At 39.0% G+C, this 26,936-nt stretch overlaps 1 protein-coding gene across 1 annotated transcript in view; it reads left to right on the top strand.

Moving 5' to 3' along the window:
- The window catches only part of SFMBT1 (Scm-like with four mbt domains 1), an 85,673-nt gene that overhangs the window by 52,671 nt on the left and 6,066 nt on the right, over window positions 1-26,936 (top strand). The window contains exons 5-17 of the mRNA XM_008580080.1: window positions 3,054-3,142; window positions 5,792-6,038; window positions 6,701-6,795; window positions 7,287-7,388; window positions 8,680-8,830; window positions 11,109-11,191; window positions 13,989-14,115; window positions 15,739-15,852; window positions 18,303-18,345; window positions 20,091-20,155; window positions 23,020-23,159; window positions 23,952-24,061; window positions 25,146-25,321. Coding sequence (XP_008578302.1) covers window positions 3,054-3,142; window positions 5,792-6,038; window positions 6,701-6,795; window positions 7,287-7,388; window positions 8,680-8,830; window positions 11,109-11,191; window positions 13,989-14,115; window positions 15,739-15,852; window positions 18,303-18,345; window positions 20,091-20,155; window positions 23,020-23,159; window positions 23,952-24,061; window positions 25,146-25,321 — 1,542 coding nt within the window. The remainder of the gene's footprint in view (window positions 1-3,053; window positions 3,143-5,791; window positions 6,039-6,700; window positions 6,796-7,286; window positions 7,389-8,679; window positions 8,831-11,108; window positions 11,192-13,988; window positions 14,116-15,738; window positions 15,853-18,302; window positions 18,346-20,090; window positions 20,156-23,019; window positions 23,160-23,951; window positions 24,062-25,145; window positions 25,322-26,936) is intronic.

Raw genomic sequence — 26,936 nt, 5'->3', positions numbered from 1 at the left:
CATGGCCCTTTACCAATTCCTCGCTTACCATCCTCCCCCCACCTCTGATAACCTCAGTTCTGTTCTCTCCTTTCAAAAGTTCAATGTATTATTGTGATTGTCATATCTTTCTTTCTTTTTAAAAATTTATTTATTTTTTGGCTTACACTTATGAGTTAGGACATGCGGCATTCCTCCCTCTGTGCCTGGCCTACCCCACTTAACATGACTTTCTCAAAGTTAATCCATTTTGCTGTGAATGGCAGCATCTCATTCATTTTTATGGCAGAGTAGTATTCCACTATGCAGAAACACCACATTTTCCCTATACAGTTGTCACACAATGGACATCCAGGTTGATTCCAACTCTTGGTTGCTGTAAATAGAGCTGCAATAAACATGGGAGTGCAGGTATCCCCTCAATGTGATGATCTCCATTCCTTTGGGTATATATCCAGCGTTTCCACTGAATTGCATGGCAGTTCTATCTGTAGTTGTTTGAAGAACCTCTATACCATTTTCCATAATGGCTGCATCTATCTACAGTCCCATCAACAGTAGGAGGGTTCCCCTTTTCTACATCCTCACCAGCATCTGTTGTTCTTTTTGATAATAGCCAGTCTTACTGGGGAGAGATGATATTTTAATGTAGTTTTGATTTGCATTTCCCTAATGCCGAGTGATGCTGAACAACGCTGAGCATTTTTCATGTGTCCATCGGCTACTTGCATATCCTCCCTTGAGAAATGCCCATTCAGCTCTCTTGCCCACTTTCTTTTTTTTTTTTTTAAAAAAAAAGATGACCGGTAAGGGGATCTTAACCCTTGACTTGGTGTTGTCAGCACCACGCTCACCCAGTGAGCAACCGGCCATCCCTATATGGGATCCGAACCCATGGCCTTGGTGTTATCAGCACCGCACTCTCCCGAGTGAGCCACAGGCCGGCCTCTCTCTTGCCCACTTTCTAATCGGGTTATCTGGGTTTTTTTTACTGTTAAGTTGTTTGAGTTCCCTGCACTCTGAACATGAATCCTTTCCAATTATGATCTCTAAATGCCATTTGTCCTGAAACCAATTGGGACTTCTTGGAGAAGTAGCTAGTTCCTGGACTGGCACAGGAGATATCCAAGATGAGCCTGGAACGTCTTGTCATACCAAAAAGCAAAAAAGAAATCAATGATTATTTACTAATACTAGTGGTGTCAATAGGACTCAGAAGTCAATTTGAAGAGACTCCCTGTGGTTAAAGATGGGATATTGTCAAGGACAATAGCTGCAGTGGCTTGAAACATATCATTTATGTTTTACTCTATGGCTTCATAGTGAAAATTTTAAACAAAACCCTTATTTATACACCTTTGGAGGATGTCAGGAAACCAGCTGATTATTTTGAAGACTGGTAATGGGGAAACAATAGAGAATCAAGTGTATATCCTGCCTTCTTTTTGTGAACTCTACCTCAGGGTAATCAAATAATTGATGAAGAGAAGTTTTCCTTTATAGAACTATTTTGGTTAATAAATGAAGAAGGAATAATAGAATATCACCATTTTTAGCCCCTAATGAATCAATACACCTATGCAGTGACCATTGAAAGTTGCTAATGTCACAAAAGGAGAAACAGACCTTATGTACCTCTTGATAGAAGGATATGACTCCACCTGTGAAGTGTTCTTGTCCCCACCCCCACGCCCCAAAAAGTCAAACCTGAATTTGATCAAGCTTCTGGCTCTAAATACTGATTTATAGAAAATATAGGGGATAGTGGAAAAACAGGTCACCACAGAGAGGCAACCAATGAAACCAAACTCTAAAAAACACTATATGGGAGAAAGGCTATCTCCCAAAAGATATATATTCTGCAAGAAAAAGTGAGCAGGGGGAGTGAGAAGGAACCTACAGATTAAAAGAAGTTTAGGATATATATCAGCCATTTGCAGTGTATGGCTCTTATTTGGATCCTGATTTGATCAAACAACTTGAAAATATCATTTATGAGACAATTAAATTTGAACATGGGCTGAATATTTGATATGTAGGAATTTTATTTTTAAGGTATGATTTTATTGTGGTTATGTAAAAAGTTATTTTCTTTTAGAAATATATACTGAAATGTATAAGGATGAAATTATATGATATCTAGAATTGTCTTCTAAATAATCCTTGGTTGGGCATGGGTGGAATGTGTGAGGATACAGGGCAGGGGTTGGCAATTTATTTGTAAAGGGCCTTTTGTAAATTTTTTTTTTTCCTTTTTGTCTTTTTTCTTGTCCGGCAACGGATCGCAACCCTCAGTGTCGTGCCCGTACCAGACCGGGACCGGCAACGGGATCGCAACCCTCGGTGTTGCTCCCACACCTCGCTCAGCCAGTGAGCGGGAACCGGTCTGTACGTGGGATCCGAACCCTCGGCAGGAGCGCCACTGCGCTTCCCAAGCGGCGCACTGTAGCAGTGCACCACCGGGCCGGCCCTTTTTGTAAATATTTTAAGCTTTACAAGTCATATGGTCTCTGTCACAGCTGCCCAACTCCACCTTGGTAGTGTGAAGGCAGCCACAGACACTACATAAACAAATGGGCATAGCTGTGCTCCAGTAAAACTTTACAAAAACATACAACAGACTGGATATACCCACAGTTGTAGTTTGCTAACTCCTGATTTAGATGAAACAGATTGACCATGAGGTGACAGTTCTTGAAGCTAGGGTACATGAGGATTCTTTATACCATTTTCTCTACTATTATGTATGTTTGAAATTTTTTGTAAAAAATAAAGTAGGTAACTTTTGGATAAAATTATAGTAACAGATAGTTGGGCCCCTTCTCTTTGTTTTGTATACAACTGCCATTAAACTAAACAAAAAGTAGCTCTATCTAGGAAGGATTTTTGTTCTTGTGTTGTTTTGTCTTTCAAATTCTCAAAGAAGCAATACATTAGGCTCTCAGGTCTTAAAATGACTAATGTACCTCTAAGCCATTTCCACTGGTTTAGTTTCTCTGTGTTCTGTTTGGTTTAGTGTCTCTGTGTTCTGTGGCTGACATTCTGAGTAAGCAGTCATTTATTTCCTCATCTAGGCATCAGAGATAAAGTGTCTGATTGGAATGAGTTTCTGCGGCAGACCCTGATGGGAGCATGTAGTCCTCCTGTTCCGCTGCTAGAGGGCGTGAGTATTACTGCATGCCCAATTGGTGTGGAAAACCCATATAATTTTCCGAGGAGTCTTAAAATTGGTTGCTAATTTCCCTCTCTGAAGCAAATAAACATTATTACTAGAGATATAGACATAGGTATTGGGAGGTTTACACTTCACCCTCAGGGGTTGCAAACTGATGGCTTGTTCAGTGCCTAAAAATTTTCTGAATTATCCGGTTTTCCAGATTCTTTTACACAATTGGAAAATGGGGCCTTTTGGGACTTTTACTATGGAACTGAAAAGGGATTGATTCCAATTCAGTGTGGGCATTTATAACTACAACACCAGGTGATTTGAGACCTTTTTTTCTTTTGCTCAGAAGACTCTGGACCTGTCATATTCCTACTTCCTACCTGCTTTTAGTAGTCCTTTTAAACTAGTGTGAGTTCGTTAATGAATATAGATATCTTGATTTTGTGAAATGAATTTATTGGTTATGATATTCTAAGTTATACCTTGTCACTTTCTGTCATACTAGCAACATTCTTTGTAGCATCTGTGAAATGCAATCTATGAAGGTTCCAGTTTCTCTACATTCTTGCCAACACTTGTTATCTTTTTGGTTATAGCTATCCAGTGGTTGCGAAGTGGTATCTCATTTTGATTTGCATTTCCCTAATGGTTAATGATGCTAGGCATGATTTATGTGCTTATGACCATTTATGTACCTTTTTTGGAGTAATGTCTTTGCCCCTTTTTAAATTGAGTTATTTGTCTTTTTATTATTGAGTTGTAAGAGTTCCTTATATATTTTGGAATCAAATATGGATCAAATAGATGATTTGCAAATATTTTTTCCCATTCTGTGGGTTATCTTTTTATCATTTGTGGCATGAAACTTTTTCATATTGATGTAGTCCAATTTATGGTTTTTTTTATTATTTGTGCTTTTGATATCGTATCTAAGAAGGCTTTGTTTTGGGCCGGCCTGGTGGCGCACTCGGTAGAGTGCGGCGCTTGGGAGCGCAGCGGTGCTCCCGCTGAGGGTTCGGATCCTATATAGAGACCGGTCTGCTCACTGGTTGAGCGCGGTGTGGGTGCGACACCGAGGGTTGCGATCCCATTACCGGTCACGAAAAAAGACAAAAAGGGAAAAAAAAAAAAAGAAGGCTTTGCTTAACCCTAGGTCAAGAAGATTTACTTCTGTATTTTTTTCTAAGAGTTTTATAGTTTTAGCTTTTACATTTAATTCTGTGATTCATTCACATTCTTTTTAAATCTTGATTGATGAACACTCTATTTCAGGCTTTTTTATTTTTTATACCTAACTCATTTTATTATGCCTAGCCACGGCCTGGCACATACTAAATACTCAGTAAAATTTGAGTGAGTTGATAAAATCATTAACAAATGAGTTGATAAAATATCCTGTTTTGCATTGACCATGATCCTGCCATTCTAACTTTGAGCTATGAATGTGTTCCTCCACTTGTTCATATGTTTTTTTGTTGTTTTGGGGGAGGGTTTTTTTTTTTTTTGGCATATCTGGGTGTGTAAATGTCACAGAGCAGTTCTTACTAGGAAAAAAGTGTAAGGTTGAGTTTTAAGAAATGGTTAAGCGATGACTTTGAAGTGTAAGTGTTCCTTTTCCATTCTTTATTGTAATTTTTAAAATATATTTCTGGATGGTGAGAGTTAAACTTTTCCTTTCCATCAGTGTAATCAAAAGGTCTTACTTTGTTCATTAGAACATTGTTACAAGGGCTGGCCTGGTGGCGCACTGGAGAGTGCGCCGTCTGGGAGTGTGGCGGCGCTCCCGCCAAGGGTTTGGATCCCATGTGGAGACTGGTTCCCGCTCACTGGTTGAGCGCGGTGTGGGCGCAACACCGAGGGTTGGGATCCCGTTGCTGGTCCCCGGTGCAGGCGCGACACCGAGGGTTGCGATCCCGTTACCAGTCAGTGAAAAAGACAAAAAGGGGAAAAAAAAAAAGAACATTGTTACAAAATGAGTAAAAAAAATCAGAAACAGCTGAAATGCCATCAGTAGGTATAATTGGATAAATTATTGTCCAGTTATAATATAGAATTTCACAAAACAGTTCAAAAGACCAGGAAGATTTATTTCTGCTATAATAGAAAGATATCTATGATGTATTAAATTAAGAGCAAATTGAAAAAGTGTACAGGGCTCCCATTTTTCAAAAAATAGGAGAAAGAGACAGATAGACTCGCAAAGGTAGATATTGACTTGTGTGTAGAAAAAGAGTATGCCAAAGTGTTTATTGTGGTTCTTTTCTTAGAGGTGGGATTAATAGGGAACTTCGACTTTTGTTATATTTGTTTTTTTCCTTAATGATGATCATATTTACTTTTATAATCAGAAACAAAGTAATGATATTTTTTAAATTCTTAATAAATGAAACTAAATAATTAGTCCTAGAGATAGAGATCCGTTAGAATAATTTTATTGCACTATAGGTAGATTTCCTTTGATAGACATTTTCATATCACTTACAAATAATAATGTAAGAGGCTTGTATGATAGTAGACAATTCAATGTCACTGGCTTTTAAATGGGTAAAAAATATGAAGGCTTGTTTGAGATCATTTAGAACTTGACTTTTTAAAATATTATGTTAACTTCTCTTATTTAATTATTTTACTTTTTTTAACCTACAGCTCCGTAATGGGAGGAATCCTTTAGATCTCATTGCTCCAGGATCCAGGCTAGAATGTCAAGCTTTCCGGGACTCTTTTAGCACTTGGATTGTTACTGTAGTAGAAAACATTGGGGGAAGGCTGAAGCTGCGTTACGAAGGACTTGAAAGTTCTGATAATTTTGAACATTGGTTGTATTACTTGGATCCATTTCTTCATCACGTTGGTTGGGCGGCTCAGCAAGGATATGAGCTTCAGCCCCCATTAGGTGAAGAGTAATAGAACATTTTTCTTTTAATTATAGTATTGTTATGTTATGTTATTAAAACCTGAGACTGAAAAATTCATTATTCTGCATATTATGAAAGGCTTAGTTAGTTCACATAATAGAGATATGGCAAGAGAATTTATATGGTGGTGTTAAATTAAGTGCCTATTTTTCTTTTGGTTTTATTTCTTTTATAATTTGCCACACATATTGATATACCTCATAGACTTCTGCCCCAATCCAAAATAAGAAAATTCTCTAGGTGGGATTGAGATAGTTATATAACAAAATGGATTCATAGCAAATTGTTGATTAAAAGAAATTCTGATAATATCAAAACTAGAGTTATTGTTTAAATCAATTTGCACTTATTATCTGTGCCCCAATTTGAATGTTGCATTATATTATTTTATGGACTATATCAATCCTTATTATCTTACCATAGGTATTTTCACAAAATTTAACTGTCCAGGCCCTTAACAGAACAGAGTACTGAGGTTAAGGTGCAAGTTCTTTGAGCGAAGATGGGTATAAGTGAGCTTAAACCCTTTCCTATTCCCAGTCAAAAGTGACTTTTTTTGTTTATGTGAATGCTTTCAGTATAGTTAAAAAGTGTGTAGGTTTTCTCATCATCTAAAGCATACTGTCTTATTTTACTAAAGCCATCAGGCATCTGAAAAATGAAGCTGAATGGCAAGAGATTTTGGCCAAAGTGAAAAAGGAGGAGGAAGAGCCATTACCATCTTATTTATTTAAGGTAAAAACAAAAACGTGATAGATAGGTATTTCTCTCTTTATAGTAAAGTAGTTTGGGGAGGTGAAAACTGTAAAATAACCCCGGCGGTCAGTAAGAATGCCATGGCCTCTGAAGGAGGGAGGAGATGCTAAGGCTGGAATGGTGATCGCCTTTATTTCCTTCTAATAGTTGTCTAGGTTTTCTCCCCAAGTTCTCTTAAAGCAGTTTGAATCTTTTCTTTGCTATTCTTAACTACTTAGCCAAACTTATTATAAAATAAATTTGATTTTTCCTCTGGATGTCCCTTGTGTTCTGACTGTGGAGAGTAGGAATATTTCCTTTGTTTTTTTTTTTTCCAGAATAGTTTTTTCTGGGGAAGAAAATTATAGGATTTACCAAGAGCTGGACAGTTCCATTATTTTAATTAATTGGAATAGTGTTCAGCTACATATGAATATAGAATTAATACAAAAATACCCTTTATTTATTCCCTTTTGGTGTTTGCATTTTAGGACAAACAAGTAATTGGCACTCATACATTCTCTGTAAATATGAAATTGGAAGCTCTGGACCCTGGGTCTCCTTTTGGGATCTCTCCTGCTACAGTTGTTAAGGTAAAGTGGGGACAGCTCTCTTAGTAAGAATCCCTGTCAGGGTGATAGGCTTAGGAAATTGGTAGTGTTTTGATCTCTTTGCTCTATTCATCCAACCCATTCTTCCTCTTAAGCTGTGAGGCTTGAATTACTTCTGTGCACATTTTGAATTTATATTGTCCAGTTCTTTGTGGCTTATTCCTTTTTCAGAGCTTGGTAGCCATAGCCAACCAAAGCAGACTAGGGCCTGGGCACTAAAGTAGTGAGGCACATGTTCTTTGGGGAAGGCTCAGCTGTATGTAACTAGAAGAGATTTAACTGGTAAGTAGGCCATGACATCTGTAAAGTATGGAGGCAGGTAGTGTCATCAGTGTCCAGCCAGGTGCAGGGCTTTTTAGAATGAGGAGGTGTGTGGGAACAGGCAGTTAGTGTCACAAGATCTGGCAGTAGGATGGCTGCAGTCATTTTTTCCAGATTCAGACTTTGATCTTTTGGAAGGCGGACAAAAGTAAGGCTCTTGTTAGGAATAACCATAAGAATAGCTTGTCAAGGCCCAGTTACTTAGTACTACAACTGAGGCAGAAGGGAGAGGATTTCAGTTTAGGACTAGAGCAAAAGCCCTTTTACTGAAAGTAGAACCCAAAGTGGAGTGTGATTAGGGGAATAGTCACTTGGGTGCTGAATCGTCTGACCTGTTAAGATTTAAATTTTTATTATGTTGGATGAAGATTATTCTCAGATCAAGGAGAGATTCTGAACCTGCAGGTGGGGCCAGGAAGGCCCTATCTGGAGTCTGAAGGGATGTGGAATGGTAAGGAGCCAAAGGGGGCTCATAAAGTCTTCTCTTTGGCATTTGAAACTGGGCTAGATCTGAAAAACTAATATACTAGTGTAGTTGACTCCTCACTAAGCTTATACTCAATTTTGTTTGGAGCCCAACTACTTGGGTTTGAATTCAGGTTCTGCTTATTCCTTGCTGTATAAACCTGGGGCAAGTTATTTAACCTCTCTTTAAGCTCATATTCCTTATCTACAAAATGGAGTTGATAATCGTACCTACCTCATTATATTGTTAGGAAGATTAAAACTGAATTAATATATGAAGAGCATTTAATTAAAACAGTGTCTAACACAGAGCTAACATTCATTGAGTGTTTAGTATTTTTAATACCTAATTTGACTGAACTTTTATATGTTTGGCTGTGCCAAGGGAAAAACTCATCTATACATGTACATGAATATATATGTGTACACACACATATACTTACATATAAGACCATTTGTCTAATTTATCTGTTAATTGCATGTACAGGTTTTTGATGAGAAGTACTTTCTGGTAGAAATGGATGACTTGCGACCAGAGGACCACGTGCGGAGATCCTTTGTGTGCCATGTTGACAGTCCTGGCATCTTCCCTGTGCAGTGGAGTCTGAAGAATGGCCTAAACATCAGCCCCCCTCCAGGTCCACAGTCACTGTCTCTGGGTTATTCCTTGGGAGCTTTTTCTTGAAATGAGGTGTATCAGATCCTACTGCCTAGATCATTTGTGTCTATCTTCATGCCCCAGCCTGTCCCTAAATTTTTGGAATTGAGATAAGTATAAATGAAGGTCTAAATTCCATATGTATTTACATACTTGAAAATTATAGGGCCAGCCCGGTGGCGCACTGCTACAGTGCGCCGCTTGAGAGTGCGGTGGCGCTCCCGCCGAGGGTTCGGATCCCACATACAGACCGGTTCCCGCTCACTGGCTGAGCGAGGAGCAGGTGCGACGCCGAGGGTTGCGATCCCGTTGCCGGTCCCGGTCCGGTGCGGATGCGACACTGAAGGTTGCGATCCGTTGCCGGACACGAAAAAAGACAAAAAAAAAAAAAAAAGGAAAATTATAAATCAAACTAAAAAACTGTTAAATGGAGTGTGTTCTGTCCTCATACTTTGACACCTATATCTTCATAACCACCTAGAAAGCCAGATTCACACCTGGGTTCTGTGCTGGCTCCATATTGTGTCTGTTGGGAGGGGACAGAGGGGTGGGCTAGGATGCACAGTGAGCATTGGGAACTGCCTTGTGTGAAGAGGCGTTAGGGCCACAGCTAGAAGGTAGATTATTGATAATTTTAAAGTGTCTGAGCCTTATCATTGAAGGAGACTCTTCAGAAGGAAGTTTATAGTCAAGAGTATGATTTAGGCTGTAGGTAGGAAATTAACAGCTTATTTTCCTGTTGTTTGCAACTCTGTAAAATATAATCTTTGACATTTTAATCAAGGCTCTTAATTATGATTTAGTTGAGCTTTACTGAAATTAAACATTTTTTTAAGTTAGAATATCTAGAAAATTTAAGGTGTTTATCTGATTTTTTTATATCAGTAAATGAGACCATTTGATTGGTGGTGTATGTATACTTTATTAGTAGGCTTTTGATGAAACACAGCTTGACTTTCTAAATGGTAACTGCTGGAATACTGGGCTTGGAAGTACTCTTTTGTGTTAACAAGGGTCATGAACTCAGAACCTTTTGCCCTGCATTCAGCCTTCATTCATCCAACAAACATTTATGGAATGTTTGCTATGAGCCAGGCATTGAGCTTATCACTGGGGAGACAAAAATGAGTACGACTCAGTCCCTTCAAGGGACAGAAACACTAACAGAACTTCCCAGGTTCTTTATCCCTGAACAAAGTATAGGGTGCCTGGTGGGAGGGTGTAGTGTGGAACACCTACAGGAGGACGTTCTTGCTTTGCAGGAAGGCTCTGGACATCCCAAATTCTTTATCCTGCTTGCCACCTTTATGTGTAAAGGAAAAACCAATTATTAAAGAAATTGGAACTTTCATCATTGTCACAGACAAATCAACTGTCTTTATAAATATAGAGAAGGTAGATTATATAATTGAAAATGGTAGAAAATGTACTGTCAAGATATTGTTGGGGGCAAAGGGAGAACGTGGTACCATTTGCAGTTGGGTGGGCAAGGTGATTGCAGGGGCTGTTTGGTTGTAGGAGGGCATAGTCTTAAGTAGATATTTGTGAGATATTAAGCTCTCTGTAGGCAGAGAGCAACTCTGGCACAGCAGGCAGTTGGGCTCCACCCAGCTCCTTGCACACAGATGGTGCAGAGTCAAGGCATCAGATTGGAGATGCTTCTAACCTTTGTAGAGTTAAGTGAGGAGTTAAGCTCAATTTTTTTCTGAAATGAATTCATGATTCAGGTTATAAAAGAGCATTGAGATTCTATAGCACGTGAATCTGAAAACAGTGCTGAAAGCATTGTATCAGTAGTAGCTAAGACATGTTTAAGGAAATAGCTTTATCAAAGAAAAAAATTCTTCTCTGACTAAATTGTACTATTTGCTGTTTCTTTTCCATCAGAGCCTAAGTCCTAGTAGAACTGATAAGACTGGATTTACATGTACAAATTGAATCCAGTCATAACTGTCTTAAATCCTTTTGGTAAATTGCCAGCAAGTAATCATATAAAATATTGCTCAAAATAAATGCCTAGTTTGGAATTTCAAAGTTTTAAGATTTATCCAAAGAATTTCATTGCGGTGTTATAGTTGGCCAGAGTTGCTCTATTTTAGAAAATTAACAATGCTTTGGATTTATAGAGTGTTTTTCCCCCTCTCTAAATCAAAATCCTCAAATGAGCAACATTGGAAGTTGTGGGTAGACACCTGGCAGAGTGGTAAAGCCAGGCAAGCATATGTGGTGTGAATCATTGTTCCTTTGTTCCCACCTAGGCTACCCAAGCCAGGACTTTGATTGGGCCGACTACCTCAAACAGTGTGGTGCTGAAGCTGCTCCCCAGAGGTGCTTCCCTCCGGTGAGAACCCCTCATGGCCACTGCTTCAGAGTTGTAGTGACTGCTGTGCTTCCCTTGCTTTTTATGATTATTAATCTGTAGTTAATTATCTCACTCAACCTGGATAAGCACCTTGTTGATGGTAATAAAATGGTCCTAAGAAAAATACATTTACTGCAGAACTTAGTTAATTTGCTAATTAAGTTAGTTTTGCAAGTTTATTGGTTTCATTTTTTCTTAGCTAAAATTATGTGAATTTGAAATTTTATTTCATAATTTTTTTTTTCCTTTTTGTCTTTTTTCGTGACCGGCAATGGATCGCAACCCTCAGTGTCGCGCCCGTACCGGGCCGGGACTGGCAACGGGATCGCAACCCTTGGTGTTGCGCCTGCACCTCGCTCAGCCAGTGAGTGGCCGGTCTGTATGTGGGATCCGAACCCTCGGCGGGAGCGCCGCCGCGCTCCCAAGCGGTGCACTGTAGCAGTGCGCCACCGGGCCGGCCCTCATAATTATTTTTGATGGTTCAGTAATATGAAAAAATTGAGGGCCGGCCCGTGGCTCACTCGGGAGAGTGCGGTGCTGATAACACCAAGGCCCCGGGTTCGGATCCCATATAGGGATGACCGGTTCGCTCACTGGCTGAGCATGGTGCTGACAACACCAAGTCAAGGGTTAAGATCCCCTTACCGGTCATCTTTAAAAGAAAAAAAAAAAAATTGAAATATTAAGTGGAGAAAATTGTTAAGCTTATTTAAAAATACTTTTATCCAAATAATACATGAATGTGGTTTAAAAAAAACAAATAGCACGAAAAGGCTTAGAACGTAAAACAATAGCCCCTGCCCTATCCCTTTTCATGGTCTTCTTGCCCAGAAGTAGTTACTTCCTGTTCTTCTCACTGTAATTCTGGTATCTATACTTCTTCATTTGCAAAATAATATGCTACCTTTTGAATCAATTTTAGACATGTCTGTTGGTTCTATATTACAGTAAATAAGCATTTAGCTATTTTACATTACCTTTCCCCTCTGTCTTATTCTTCCTTTAGAGTATATTTCAATTTTTGGTTAAATCTGAATTGAGTTTTTACATTGGTATATGCATTAAAAGATTATCCACAGCTGAATACTGCAGTATTTTATGATTATTTTCTTTTTTTAGTTGTCTTCAAGTTAATGATTGCCTTGTTTTTCATTTGCTTAATTTCTTTGTATCTGTTGTTAGTTCTTCTTAGACCTTCCAGTAACTTCTCATTACTATTTCCACAAAGGCAATCACATCAGGAAATTTGTCATTCCTATTATTTTTTGTAGAGACATCCTTCCTACTCTGCCTGGATGGGTTGCTCTCTAGGCTTGCCATGTAGTTTTAATCATGCAACTGCCCTTTAGTATCACCCAGAGAATTGCCCTCTCCCTTTTCTTATGATTTGGGGTCCCCTGTTTTGTATATCTCATGGCCTCCTGTTTTTTGGTTTGCTCCCTTGTTTTGATGGAGCCTGTCTCTCAGTAGCTTCCTGAATCAGAGTGCAAGGGAGGTAAATTTTTGTAGACACTGTGTGCAGATAGTCCTCGACTGTAGTTTGACTTATGATTTTCGACTTTACAATGGTATGAAAAGCGGTATGCATTCAGTAGAAACCATACCGTACAACCATTCTGTTTTTCAATTTTCAGTACAGTATTCAATAAATTACATGAGATATTCAACACTTAGAGATATTCAAAACATAGGCTTTGTCTTAGATGATTTTGCCATCTGTAGTCTAATATGTGTTCTGAGCACGTTTAAGATAGCCAGGCTAAGCTGTGAGGTTCCTTAGGCCAGGTGTATTAAATGCATTTTTAGCTTATACTATTTTCAACTTATGATGAGTTTATTGGGACCAACCCCATTGTATGTCAAGGAGCATCTGTATTTGAAAATGTCTTCACTCTAGTAACTTGATTCATAGTTTGGCCCAATATGGAATTTTACATTGGGACTTAATTTACTTGAGCATTTTGAAAACATCACTCAGTTGTTTTCTACCTTCTAGCATTGCTGTTGAAAAGTTGAAAGCCATTCCTAGTCTTTATCTTAAAAAGTGACCTGCCTTTTTTTCCTCCCTGGAAGGTTATAAAATCTTGTTGTCACCATTTTTCACAGTGAAGAGCCTTGATGTGGGCCTGTTTTCATCCATTGTGCTGGGTTCTCAGTGGCCACTTTCTCTCTGGTCACTCATGCCTTTCTGTGCTGGAAAATTTTCTTGAATCACTTCTTTGATTTTTCTTCCTTCTGTTTTCTCTCTTATTTCTTTCTGGAATTTATTTATTTATTACTTGATTTGGCCCTTTGGACCAAACCTCTACTTTTTGTACCTTTTTTTCTTTTTCTTTTCGTTTTGCTTTCTGGAAGATTTCCTAAACTTTATCTTTCAACCATTCTTTTGGGTTTTTAATTTTTGATATCATGTTTTTTATTTTTATTTTCTGGAACTATTTCTCTTCTCTGAATAGTTCTTTATTTTTAATAGGTATTCTCAACTTCATCTGACATGTGAGGAAACTGAGGCAAAAAGAGATTACACAGCTTGAGCAAGGTCATACAGGTAGCAATGATGCAGGAATATCTGACCTCAAAGACTATACTGCCTGTACCACCAAGAAAGGCAGACGTTTTCCCTCTGCTTCGTTAAAAAACAAAACAAAGCAAGATAAATTTATAGCTTTAAGGTGAACCTAGGGATTAAATACTACTTGAAAAAGGTCTTCCAGGTGAGCACGAGTTAATTCTGAGTGTTAATCCAATAAATGGATCTGATTCATTCATTTTCTAGTCAATTTCTCAGCATGAATTTAAAGAGAACATGAAGCTTGAGGCTGTGAACCCTCTTCTCCCCGAAGAAGTGTGCATTGCCACTGTTACTGCAGTACGAGGCTCCTACCTGTGGCTCCAGCTGGAGGGTAAGCACCAGCACTCCTGAAAAGGCTTCCTGTGATCACTGTCCTTTGCTCTTCCTGTTTACTCCTATAATGTGGCTTATTAAACATAATGGATTAGTTAAATACAGATCTTGTTCAGAGACTTCTAATTTGAAATGCATGCTTCTAAGCTGAAAATTTATTTTCCTGTCCTTGGCTTTCAAATTGTAGGAAATGGATGTGAATAAAAAACCTTTCTTACAGAGTCCTCTATTTTCTTTAAGGGGATAAGTCATATAGCTTATATTTTGATGTGACCAAATTATATGAGCATGAGCATTAATGCCTAGTTTATTGAAGAGAGAATATTTTGGGTGCCTCAGACCAATAGAACCAAATAGTATATAAAGTAGAAATAATAATGTATTATACTAAAAGTAATATTCAATGATTGGTCAGGTTTGTGGATGGAAGGCACTTTGTTAGTACTCAATGCTGCAATTACTGCATATATCCCAAGTTTGTTTTTTACCCTGCTGCTAAATATACTCTGAGAAGGTACCTGCTGTTTCTGATTTGTTGAATTGGCATTTAACACAGATTTCAAGGACAGAATTAAATGTAGACTTTTATGCAACTCGTGCTAAGCAACCTGCCAAATCACTTTGTGATTTGAATTCACCATTCTACTGTCTGACTTATTCCTGGAGTACCAAATATTCTCATCAAGCAGAACTGTCATTCTTGCCTTTCAGTTTCCAGTTATTTCAAGGAATTGACTATGATATTTATTGTTGCTTTGTGTTGCTTTGCCCCCCCCCCACGGATTTGTCACCCCACTTCCCCTGAGTGACGGAGATGCCAAGGATTACTCAAAGCCCATCTCTACTGAGCAGTGAGAGGCCCTGAAGTGGTTAATCTCCTTTTGGGATGCTCAAACGAGAGCCAACCCTTCCTTGGGATATTAACGCCAAATTGGGGTTCTCTTCCTGCATTTATTTTCCAGACCAGGAAGTTACAGGAAGAGACATAGGTGGGGTTATAGTTTAACAGTATAGGCTGGTAACTTTCAGTGAAATAAGCCAGATGACATCCCAGTAAGGCAATTAACTGGTCCTATCAACAACAGTTTGATCTTAGCAAACATTCCTTCTTAACAGCAATTTCTCAGTATCTTTACATAACAATCAGTAACTAGTCTGTCTTTGAGCCAGCAACCTTGCTGTGCCACAAATCTTTATCTTAAACCAGAGACTTATACCCTGAGGGAAATTTCCTGTCTTTGCAAGGTCAATATTTGAAACGGCAAGGCTTTGGAAAACCAGGCCCTGTGAAGTACATTTGCTTTATAGTATATTCCACAATTTATTAACCATCTGAATGATACCAGTGGTAGTTCTAGTTGCTTCTTTGCTATTCCCTAGCTAAGGGTCACCCTGTATATTCGCTACCTGTTTTGGATCTTAAATAGTTATGTATGGGGACAGTTTCCTTTTTTTCGTAATGTTTATCATGCATGAAAAAGTATGACTTTTGTGTAAAAGATACTTGCTCAAGAGACTTATGTCTGTATTATTGCAACAGTAGAACATTGTCTAGGAAGTATTTTATAAAGAAGGTTATTTAATGGTCTAAAAAAGGTTGTTTTTTAAAAAATCTAAACAGGTTCTAAGAAGCCTATACCCGAATGTATTGTGAGTGTGGAATCCATGGATATATTTCCTTTGGGCTGGTGTGAAACCAACGGCCACCCCCTTAGCACTCCTCGCCGAGCACGAGGTATCTGTCTATTTCTGGGTCAGAGTGTTGATTGTTAAATATTTTGTTGTGTGGCTGCTACCAATTAGGATGAATTTCAGAGAAAAACAAAGTGACTTTCTGGCTATCCATTCCTGCATAGGAAATTACTTCTTTTTTTTTTTAAAGATGACCGGTAAGGGGATCTTAACCCTCGACTTGGTGTTGTCAGCACCACGCTCACCCAGTGAGCGAACCAGCCATCCCTATATGGGATCCGAACCCGTGGCCTTGGTGTTATCAGCACCGCACTCTACCGAGTGAGCCACAGGCCGGCCCAGGAAATTACTTCTTGAAACAAACATTTATCATCTCTTAGTTTCTGTGGGATCTGGGTAAAACTTAGGTGAGTCCTCTGGATCTGAGTTTCTCACAGGCTGCAATCAAGGTGTTAGCCAGGACCGTAGTCATCTCCAGGCCCAACTAGGGGAGGATTTGTTCCCAAGTTTACTCAGATGATTATTGGCAACTGTCTTAGTTTATTCTGGCTGCTATAACAAAATACCATAGACTGGGTAATCTATAAATAATAGAAATTTGTTTCTCATAGTTCCATAGGCTGGAAAGTCCAAGATCAAGGTGTTAGCAGATTCAGTGTTTGGCAAGGACCTGTTTCCTGGTTTAAGATGGTACCATCTCACTGTGTCCTCACATGCTGAAACAAATTTCTAGGTCTCTGGAATCTTTTTTTTTTTTCCCCCTTTTTGTCTTTTTTTTGTGACCGGTAACGGGATCGCAACCCTCAGTGTCGCGCCTGCACCGTGCTCAACCAGTGAGCAGACCGGTCTCTATATGGGATCCGAACCCTCGGCGGGAGCGCCACCGCACTCTACCGAGTGCGCCACCGGGCCGGCCCCTGGAGTCTTTTTGATAAGGGCACTAATCCTAATCATGAGGGCCATGCCCTCATGATCTAATCACCTTCCAAAGGCCATACCTCCTGACTCCAACACATTGGTGATTTGTTTTCAATATGAATTTTGGGGGTCATGAACGTTCAGACCACAGCAGGGCTGTTGGACTGAGGGCCTTAACTCCTTGCTGGCTGTCGACTGGAGGACACCCTTAGTTCCATGCCTCATGGGCCTCTCCACAGGATAGCTTACAGCATGGCAACTGGCTTTTATCAGATTAAGGAAGATAGAGAGCAAGAGAGGTTGAACAAGATGGAAGCCAGAGTCTTTGTAACCTAATCTTGAAAGTTACACCCCACCTCAGAGTCTATCCATGTTTGTAGTATATATTAGTACTTTATTCCTTTATATAGCTGTATTAGTCTGTTTCTGTTGCTTATAACAAAATATCTGAAACTGGGTGATTTATAAAGAAAATGAAATTTATTGCTTATAGTTTCTGAGCCTGAGAAATCCGAAGTCCATCTGGTGGTGGTGATAGTGACCCAGGGGTCTCACGTTGCAAGATGGTGGAAGCAGAAAAAGCAGAGAGAGAAAGACAGACTCTCTTCTCTCTCTTAAAACCCTCAGAACCATACCCCTGGCCACTATTTTTAATCCATTCACTACAGCATGGCCCTACAATCTAATCTCCTCTTCAAGGCTCCACCTTTCAATTACTATAATAGGATTTCCCACCCTCTTAACAGTCACAGTGGGGGCCAAGTTTCTAATACATAAAACTTGGGGGACACAATTTAAGCTTCAGTGAGTTTTGGGTGGGCATAATTCAATCTACTGCAATAGCTGAATAATATTTTATTGTATGGACATACCACATTTTGTTTATGCATTTGTCAGTTGACAGACATTTGGGTTGTTTCATTCTTTGACTATTATGAATAATGTTCCTATAAATGCTGGTGTACAGGTTTTTATGTGGACATATGTTTTCATTTCTCTTAGGTCACAGGATATGACCTAGGAGTGGAATTGCTGAGTCATATGTTGAAAAGTCATTGGCTAATCCAATATTATTAAGATTTTCTCCCATGTTTTTCTTTAAGAGTTTTATAGTTTTATCAGCACCACACTAAGAATTTTATATTTTTAGCTCTTACATTTAGATCTTTGATCCACTTTGAGTCAATTTTTATACATGATGTAAGGTAAGGGTTCAACTTCATTCATGTGGATATTCAGTTTTCCCAGCACTATTGGTTGAAGACTGTCCTTATCCCATTGAATGGTCTTGACACCCTTGTCAAATCAGCTTTTCTTTTGAATATCTGTCTTTGTTTAGAAAATATTTGTAGGAGTTGATTGATCCTGGAAGCCTTGAAAATATTATTTTTGCTCTTTGTATGAAGATCCCTACCCAGAAAATGTGCCTTAGTCTAGATATTCAGATACACTAATTTGTAATACTTGCCAGTTTTATATACACAGAACCAGGTTTTAAATATGCTAGTATAAGCTTAGAATTTTTCCTTTGTCTTTTATTTTTCTTGGCATTTATATATTTTTTCTTCTTTACAGTACATAAACAGAGGAAAATTGCAGTAGTTCAACCAGAAAAACAGTAAGTAATGTAATAGTATGTCTGAACAGTTGACATTTGAAAGTTAGACTATCTAGAAAAAGAATTAATTATTTCAGAGCCTGTATCTCATGTTATTTTCTCAGATAGAAGCATAATCTTTTAATTCAACTTTCGATATTATATATAGTTCTCCTTACAATATATGCATTTTCTAAAATGACATTATATACAAAAGGGTAAAATGCATTCTAAAGATATTCCCCAAATTGAGTTTTCTTTGGCTTTTAGAGCCTGAAGTCATTTGAATGAAAAAAAGGAAGAGTCCCCTGCTGGCATTTGTTAACGAAGAGCAAATATTGTAAATCAGGAAATGATTTGTCACAGTGGATAAAAACTTGAGGGAGATAACAACTCTAAAAGAAAAGACACACTCAAAGGAGTGACTTTTTGCCCATCAAGAAACTCATTGTAGCATATCATCACACACAACTTCTGAGAAGCACTTAATTTGTGGTACCTTAAATCTTTAAAAATGCAAAAATGTATGTGTGTATATGTGTGTTTTTAAACATTGGATTTTGAATTATATATTAGTCTTCTCAGGCTTTCGTAACAAAGTTTCACAGACTGGGTGGCTTAAACCACAGAAATTTATTTTCTCACATTTTGGAGGCTGGAATTCCGAGATCGAGGTGCCAGTTGAGTTGGTTCCTGGTGGCTCTCCTCCTGGCTTGCAGATGTCTCTTTTTGGCTGTGTCCTCACATGGTGGAGATATCTATCTGCCTATCTCTCACTCTCTCTTCCTCTTTATCTCTCTTTCTCTTTCTCTTCTTATAAGGCAACCAGTCCTGTCAGATTAGGGCTCTACCCTGATGACCTCATTTAATTTTAATTACCTCCCAGAAGCCCTATCTCCAATTCCAGTTACATTGAGGGTTAGGGCTCCAACATACGAATTTTGTGGGGACAGTTCTATCTATAGCATATTATAACTACCTTATGTATAATTTATAACGGCCTTTGTAGCTATGTGGGTAATGGAACTGATAGTAGAAGTGGAGAGAAAGGCCATAGAATTTTATCCCTGGTAGAGAAGTGAGATAACAATGACAAAAACCTGACCTTGGATTTTTCCTTGACTTAGTTGTCAAGACTGATCCAAAGCTTTAGTCAAGAAGCATTCCAAGATTGCATTCCAGCAATCTTTTAGTGATTGCTGCATACAAAATAAGTCTCTGGGCTTTTAAAATAACATAATTAGTCTTTAATTTTGAAACTGATGAAAGCAGAAAATAGACCCTGTGTAAGAAATGTTTCTGATCTGTGACAGTTGAAAAAATGAATAGTTTACTTGTGGCTTAAGAATCCCACAAGAAATTGTGTAATTTCTTGCTCACATGAATGGAAGGAAAGTTTGTTTGAACATACAGCATCACACTGCTCTCTATAGACTGTCCATTGGCTCATTAGACCCTGTACATAGTTTTAATTAATAAATTTTGGGGATGGGGGTGGCTGCCCACTACAAGGATGGAACCCCAGACCTTGGTGTTATCAGCGCCATGCTCTAATCAACCGAGCTAACCTGCCAGCCCAACTGTACATAGTTTTAAAAGCAGGTGCTAGTTTAAAAAAAAAAAAAGTATGATCGAAGAAATATCTTCCATTATAAATTTTGCAGCCTGCCACATTTTCTTTCTTTTTAGATTTGAAGGAAACTAACCCTCACACTTTACTTATCTTAAGGATTATCTCACCATTTTGCTGTCTTTTCTTGACCCAGAGTACCATCCTCAAGGACTGTCCATGAGGGCCTGAAGAATCAGGAGCTGAACTCCATAGACTCAGGTATAATTGTATGTAATCTTATGGAAAAGAGGACCCTTAGTTTCTTTTAATGGACTACATCTGAAAATAACTTAAACAATACACTTGATTTATAGGATGTGGCTTCATAGAGGAGTCTCTTAATTGTATAGCTCAGAGTTCTAGCTGTCTATGATGTATTTAGTTTAATAATCATCTCTAGGCTGATATTTTTGCCTATTTCTGATAATTGTAGCTATTCTTTGCTGATCACCTGTTGTGTATCAGAGGCTCTGGAGGTTGATATTAACACCCCTGACTTTAGGTAAAGAACCTGAGGCTTTCCAGGTAGTGCTCTTTTTTAAGGTGGGTAGTTGAGAAGGTAGGGTTTATTCTTTTTTAAACCCTTTTTATCATATGCACATTTTGTATATAAATTTTACAATTATAAAAATAAAGCACTGGAAAAACAGAATGTCCCAAAGGCAATGCCTGATAAATGAGACAAGGATCCTGGCTTGGAGGTTCAAGCCTTTTGTCCAGGGGTCTCTGTGGAACTACTCTTGACTTCCCCTGTGCTTGTTGTATAATGCTGTGTGTATTCTAGCACAGATTGGGCATTCAGATGAGACTTAGTAAATGCCTAGAAAAGAAACCATGGTTCAGAGAGGCCGTACAGCTTATGAGTAGAAGGGCCAGAATCAGAACTCAAATCTTTGTCAAGTTCAAAACCTGCTCTTTTGTCTCTTCCATCCACTATCTTTTCATGAGATCATTTATACATAGAGGATCAGAGCTGTGTAGCTTCTTATTTCTGATGCATTGCTGGCTATTCTAATGCTTACTGAAACTACATAATAAAGACATTAGTATCTCCTACATGAACTCAGCCAGGGCTTTTTGGTTTGGGTTTTATCATAGGTCAGGCTTCCTGGAAAACAGTCTGAGATTTCGATATTTGCATGTAAGAGTTTCATTGGGGAGTGTTTTTGGGAACAGCTCCTGGGAGGAGTAAAGGAAGTGTGATTGGGCAGAGAGAGAAGTTGAACCACAATGCAGTCACAACAGAAGTTTCTTCTAGTCTTAACAAGGAGCCTTGGAGCTGATATAGCCACTCAGAGTTGTCCCTAATTTAGGCATGGTGGCCACCCCTTATTGACAAGTTATTGGAAGTGGGCTGCTGCTCCCTTCCCACTTCACAAGGGGTGGGACTTCAGGCAAGGTGGCTGTCTTCGACTGAGGGCAGTCCCTGGCTCAGAGCAATTCTAAGATAAACCTACAAGTGAGCACTGTAAACTGCCAATATTCCTAGCAGCAGGGGCATGAGTGCCTTAATCCTGAAGAGGGGGATCTGGGTGGCAGCGTTAAAGTGGAAAAGTGGGTACCGACATGCTGACCACTGTGCCAAGACTACATTTTTTTTTTTTTTAAAAGATGACCGGTAAGGGGATCTCAACCCTTGGCTTGGTGTTGTCAGCACCACGCTCAGCTAGTGAGCAAACCGGCCATCCCTATATAGGCCCCGAACCCGTGGCCTTGGTGTTTTCAGCACCGCACTCTACCGAGTGAGCCACGGGCCGGCCTTTTTTTTTTTTTTTTAAAAGATGACCGGTAAGGGGATCTCAACCCTTGGCTTGGTGTTGTCAGCACCACGCTCAGCTAGTGAGCAAACCGGCCATCCCTATATAGGCCCCGAACCCGTGGCCTTGGTGTTTTCAGCACCGCACTCTACCGAGTGAGCCACGGGCCGGCCTTTTTTTTTTTTTTTTTTAATTGTGGCTGGCTGGGAAGGGGATCTGAACCCATGACCTTGGTGTTATAAGGCTGCATTCTAACCAACTGAGCTAACCAACTGGCCCCAAGACTACATTCTTAATTAATGAGAGAACATGAACTTCAGGGTCCTATTGACAGTGGGCAGTGTGCACACGCCTCCTTTCCTTAACATTGGATTAATAGGCAGTGTCCATCAGAAAAACCTCTTTCTGGGCCTGCCCGTGGCTCACTTGGGAGAGTGCAGTGCTGATAACACCAAGGCCACGGGTTCGGATCCTATATAGGGATGGCCGGTTCACTCACTGGCTGAGCGTGGTGCTGACAACACCAAGTGAAGGGTTAAGATCCCCTTACCAGTCATCTTTTAATAAAAAAACAAACAAACAAACAAAAAACCTCTTTCTGCTTTCTATCAAAATGAAGATATTTTAGTGTTTTCGAATTTTTTACATTCAATAGCTGAAATGCCAAACAGTGAAGGGATTTTTAGAAAACCATTACATTGAAATATAGTATTCATATAGAAAAATAGTTGAAGAGAGGGGTCTCTAGGCCAAGTTACACCTCATAGTACAAAAAGAATTGAGAGACTTGGTCACAGCATACTTTTAGCCCTCTGAGAAATCCCAGAGATGGGAGAGCTCCCACAGCATCAGAGGCTGCCAGCATGTTAGTTTGGTGGTTTTAAGGAAACAAACTGTAGTTCTCGATAACCTTCACCATCAATCTCTAGAAATATTCCAGAATAGATTACTGAATGGTTGGTGTTTGAAGACCTAGGAGAGAAATCATTGATCGTTGGGGATCATCATGGGTTGTTGAAGTAGTTCCTCCACTTTCTTTATTGATAGCAGCATGGGGCTCTAGGAAAAAGTTGCATTAACTCTGGAGTTAATTGGCATATAATTCAGGACATTGATTTCAGAGAGAAATAAACTCTGTAAGTAACTATAAGGTAAGTATAAGGTATTTCAATAGCATTCTCAGACAACATGTTAAGCTTCAAAATACGTAATTCTGAACTTTATGTGATGGTGTATATGCTTGGTAGATTTCCCCCAGTAATTCAGCTTTGGAAACATGGGTTAGTGAATGACTTTTCTGATTATTTGTTTCTCTTCATTTCCCAGTTATGATTAATGGAAAATATTGCTGTCCAAAGATATATTTCAACCATCGTTGCTTCTCAGGGCCATATCTTAACAAAGGGAGAATCGCTGAGCTGCCTCAATGTGTAGGACCTGGGAACTGTGTTCTGGTCCTCAGAGAGGTAAGGTTCTGGTCTAAAGCGAAAGAACTTGGAAATTTCACATCAGTCTCCTAGGCTCATTCATAGACATGACATCAACATGACAACTCTAGATTTTATCAGATATTTGGACAGTGAACTGGGCATGTAATTACTTCTGCTCCCCAGGGAACATTCACTAAGCATTTCTTCACTTAGCAGATACACCTCTGTCAGTGTAGAAAGGTCTTCTGTCAGGCACCACATGAGAACTGTGCAAGAGTGAACTGTGAGATTAGTCTGTGACTGAGAGGCTGTGTGGCATTAACCTTGGAGCCATGACAAAGCTACATATCTGCTGGACTTCCAGTGCTTCCACACCAGGATGTTGCACTGCAGCTAACAGATGTGAGGATGTATTGAACCTTCTAGCCCTCAGGATGGCAAGGCAGGGTCTGGGGAAGCTGGAGATTCTGGGCTGGATTTCTCCAGCCACAAGAAGGCTTAGCTGTCTATACAGTGTCCCAAACAAATTTAATTTTCTGTGTGTACCATGGTTGGGTAAGCATCTGGGAGTAAGTGCTAGAGTAATTTGAAATTTATAGTGCCTGTTTTTCCCTGACCATAACATTTTGAGTGTTTAAGATCTGATTACCCTCTTATTTGTAACTTTGGGCCTTAGATATTATTATTTTGCTAACATTGTTAGTTAATATGACTAGAATTAATCTCCTAAATGGCCTTAACATTCTAAGGGATAGCAAGAGTGCTTTGGTTCTAATGATCTGCTTTTCTCCTTCCCGACCCATATTTTTGCTTTAAAACCGAGCTCAGGTCCTCACTTTGCTTATCAATGCAGCCTATAAGCCCAGTCGTGTCCTTCGGGAGCTCCAGCTGGACAAAGACTCTGTGTGGCATGGATGTGGGGAAGTCCTAAAAGCCAAGTGAGTAAACTACTCTGCCCTTTTATTTGTCTTTAACAAGTTACAGAATCAATTCTTCTTTTTTTTTTTTTAAAAGATGACCGGTAAGGGGATCTTAACCCTTGACTTGGTGTTGTCAGCACCACGCTCAGCCAGTGAGCGAACCGGCCATCCCTATGTGGGATCCGAACCCGGGGCCTTGGTGCTACCAGCACCACACTCTACTGAGTGAGCCACGGGCCGGCCCCAGAATCATTCTTCTGTGGCTATCAGAATGCTTATATTTCCTAGAGCAGTGCTTCTTCAACTATTTGTGATGAAGGACCAGGCTTGTTTTCTTTTGTAGATTTCCATCATGTCATGGATCAGTACATTTATAAAATATGGTAAAAATGAATTACAAGACATATGAAATGTAAAAGATAAAAATGCAAGAAAAAGTTTTATTAGATTCAAGAGACATAAAATTACTCTTTAAAATTACTACGGAAGTTTATAAACATATACTTTTGATTTCTGACGTGATCTTGTCATGTGTAGTGATAGTTGGCAGGTTGTACGGGTCCTTGGACTACACCCTAAGGATCACTGCCCAGTATAAAGAAAGATTTGATGGCCAGCCCGTGGCTCACTTGGGAGAGTGTGGTGCTGACAACACCAAGGCCAACGGTTCAGATCCCTAATAGGGTGGCCGGTTAGCTCACTTGGGAGAGCGTGGTGCTGACAACACCAAGTCAAGGGTTAAGTTCCCCTTACCAGTCATCTTTTAAAAAAAAAAAAAAAAAAAAAAAAGATGATGAAAAGTCACTTTTCTTTTTATAGTAGTTAGTGAAATTACTATTTGAAAATCTTAATTTAGAAACAGAAAGCAGGAACTTTACTTAGCTAATTTAAATAACTCAGCTTTTACTTGTCATAACTTACCAGATTTAATTTAAGTACAATACGCAGAACTTCCTCGTTGTTTTCAGAGTCCTCAAACTGTAAAGGACATAGAATATCCTAAGAAGCAAAAATATTTTTCAGGTGTATTGATATGATTTTTTTTTTCCCCTGGGTAATCACTAGCCCAATAAATTTGGCATCTGATGTCTTTCAATGGCAGATATAAAGGAAAGAGTTATCGAGCTACTGTTGAGATAGTGAAAACAGCAGATCGGGTGACTGAATTCTGCCGGCAAACCTGCATCAAACTGGAATGCTGTCCCAATCTCTTTGGTCCACGGATGGTTCTAGATAAGTGTTCCGAGAACTGCTCTGTGCTAACAAAGACCAAATACAGTGAGTCATGTTTTTCGAATGTGTTAAGTATAGCATCTGACCATATCTTACATCCTGGAAATTTTTTTTTATTTTGCAGACATTCATATATTTCAAAGGTACACAACTTTTTCTGTAAAGGACCAAATAGTAAATATTTTATGCTGTGGGTCATATGATCTCTGTCACATATTCTTTTCTGTTTTGTTATATTTTTATTTTCTAAGAAGTCTTTTAAAGATGTAAGAACTATTTTCAGCTTGAGGGCTGTACCAAAACAGGCCCATGGGCCAGATTTGGCCATGGGCTCTGGTTTGTCAATTTTTATATATAGCATGTATATAAATTAGCTTTTACTTCTAATACGATACGTAACTCACTCATACAGTCTGCAAGTACTTATTAAGTGCCCACTGTGTGCTTCCATGGTTCTAGCACTGGGATACAACAGTAAGGAAAAAAAAATTCTTGTCCTCAATGAGTTTACATTTAATGTGGGAGACAGATAATAAACAAGTGGACAAATAAAGAGAGTATGATGGGGAAGAACAAAGAAAGGTAAGCAAGCAAGTAGGAGAGTGAGGAAGGCTAGGAGGTAGGGTGCTACTTATGCAGGTGGGCAGGTAAGTGTTCCTGACAGGTAACAACCTGAAGGAAACTAGAGAGCCATCTGTGCACACAGCTTGGTGGGAGTATCTGGGGAGGGGGTAGCAAGACCATAGGATTGAGGCAGGAGGAGGATGTTTAGTGTCCGTGAAGAGTAGCAAAGAAGCCACAGTAGCTGAGTGTAAATAGTAGAAGAGGTAGTTGCAGCTTCATTTTGAACTGTCACAGCAATACCTGTTCCCCCTCCTTGCTTATCTTCTTTGTGAAACTGAGGCAGTGGTCATGTAGGATGAAATTTCCAATTAGGAGCCTTGTCAAAACATTGTCACCCAAAAACAAAATTCTGATCCTTTTTCTTAAATCCTGCAAGCCCTGATGTCACTTGAGAGAATTAATACAGAGGAAGATTTTGTTAAGTTTGAAAGATTTCTTTTAGGGATCTTTGCCTCTTAAACTTTATCATGGATGCAAATTACCTGAGGATCTTGTTAAAATGGAAGTTCTGACTTATCAGGTCTGTGTATCTGGGGCCTGAGAGTGTATTTCTACCAAGCTCTCAGATGTCATTGATGATGATGATCCAAGGTCAACACTTAGGATGATGGTCTTCCTAATCACTATTTGAATTACAAAATCAGATAAGAGTCTAACCTTCTAATTTCTATTTATATTAAGGGATTGTAAACTCCTTAAGGGCAGAGATTATCTTAGTTTATCATTGTGTCAGACTCAGCACTTAGTTTAGGAAATTGCAATTATTAGGAACTAGGTGAAAAATAGTATATATAAGTACACCACTTTGATCCTTTGGCAGATATGTGGATTTTATTATGCTTTTTGTCTGAATTTATCTTTCACAATGATATAGTTGAAATTAGCCTAGATATTATAAAGGAGAGTCTTTATAATTTTTCTCAATTAGTATTTTGAGCAATGTCAAATGGATTTATATCCTTTAGAAGAATTTATTTTTTTTGTAGAAAATGATATATATATATATATATATATATATATATATATATATTTTTTT

Source organism: Galeopterus variegatus, unplaced genomic scaffold (genome assembly GCF_000696425.1).
Source record: "Galeopterus variegatus unplaced genomic scaffold, G_variegatus-3.0.2 Scaffold2012, whole genome shotgun sequence".
Lineage (NCBI taxonomy): Eukaryota > Metazoa > Chordata > Mammalia > Dermoptera > Cynocephalidae > Galeopterus > Galeopterus variegatus.
Note: the sequence above shows the minus strand (reverse complement) of the source record. Positions and strands in the feature narration are given on the sequence as shown.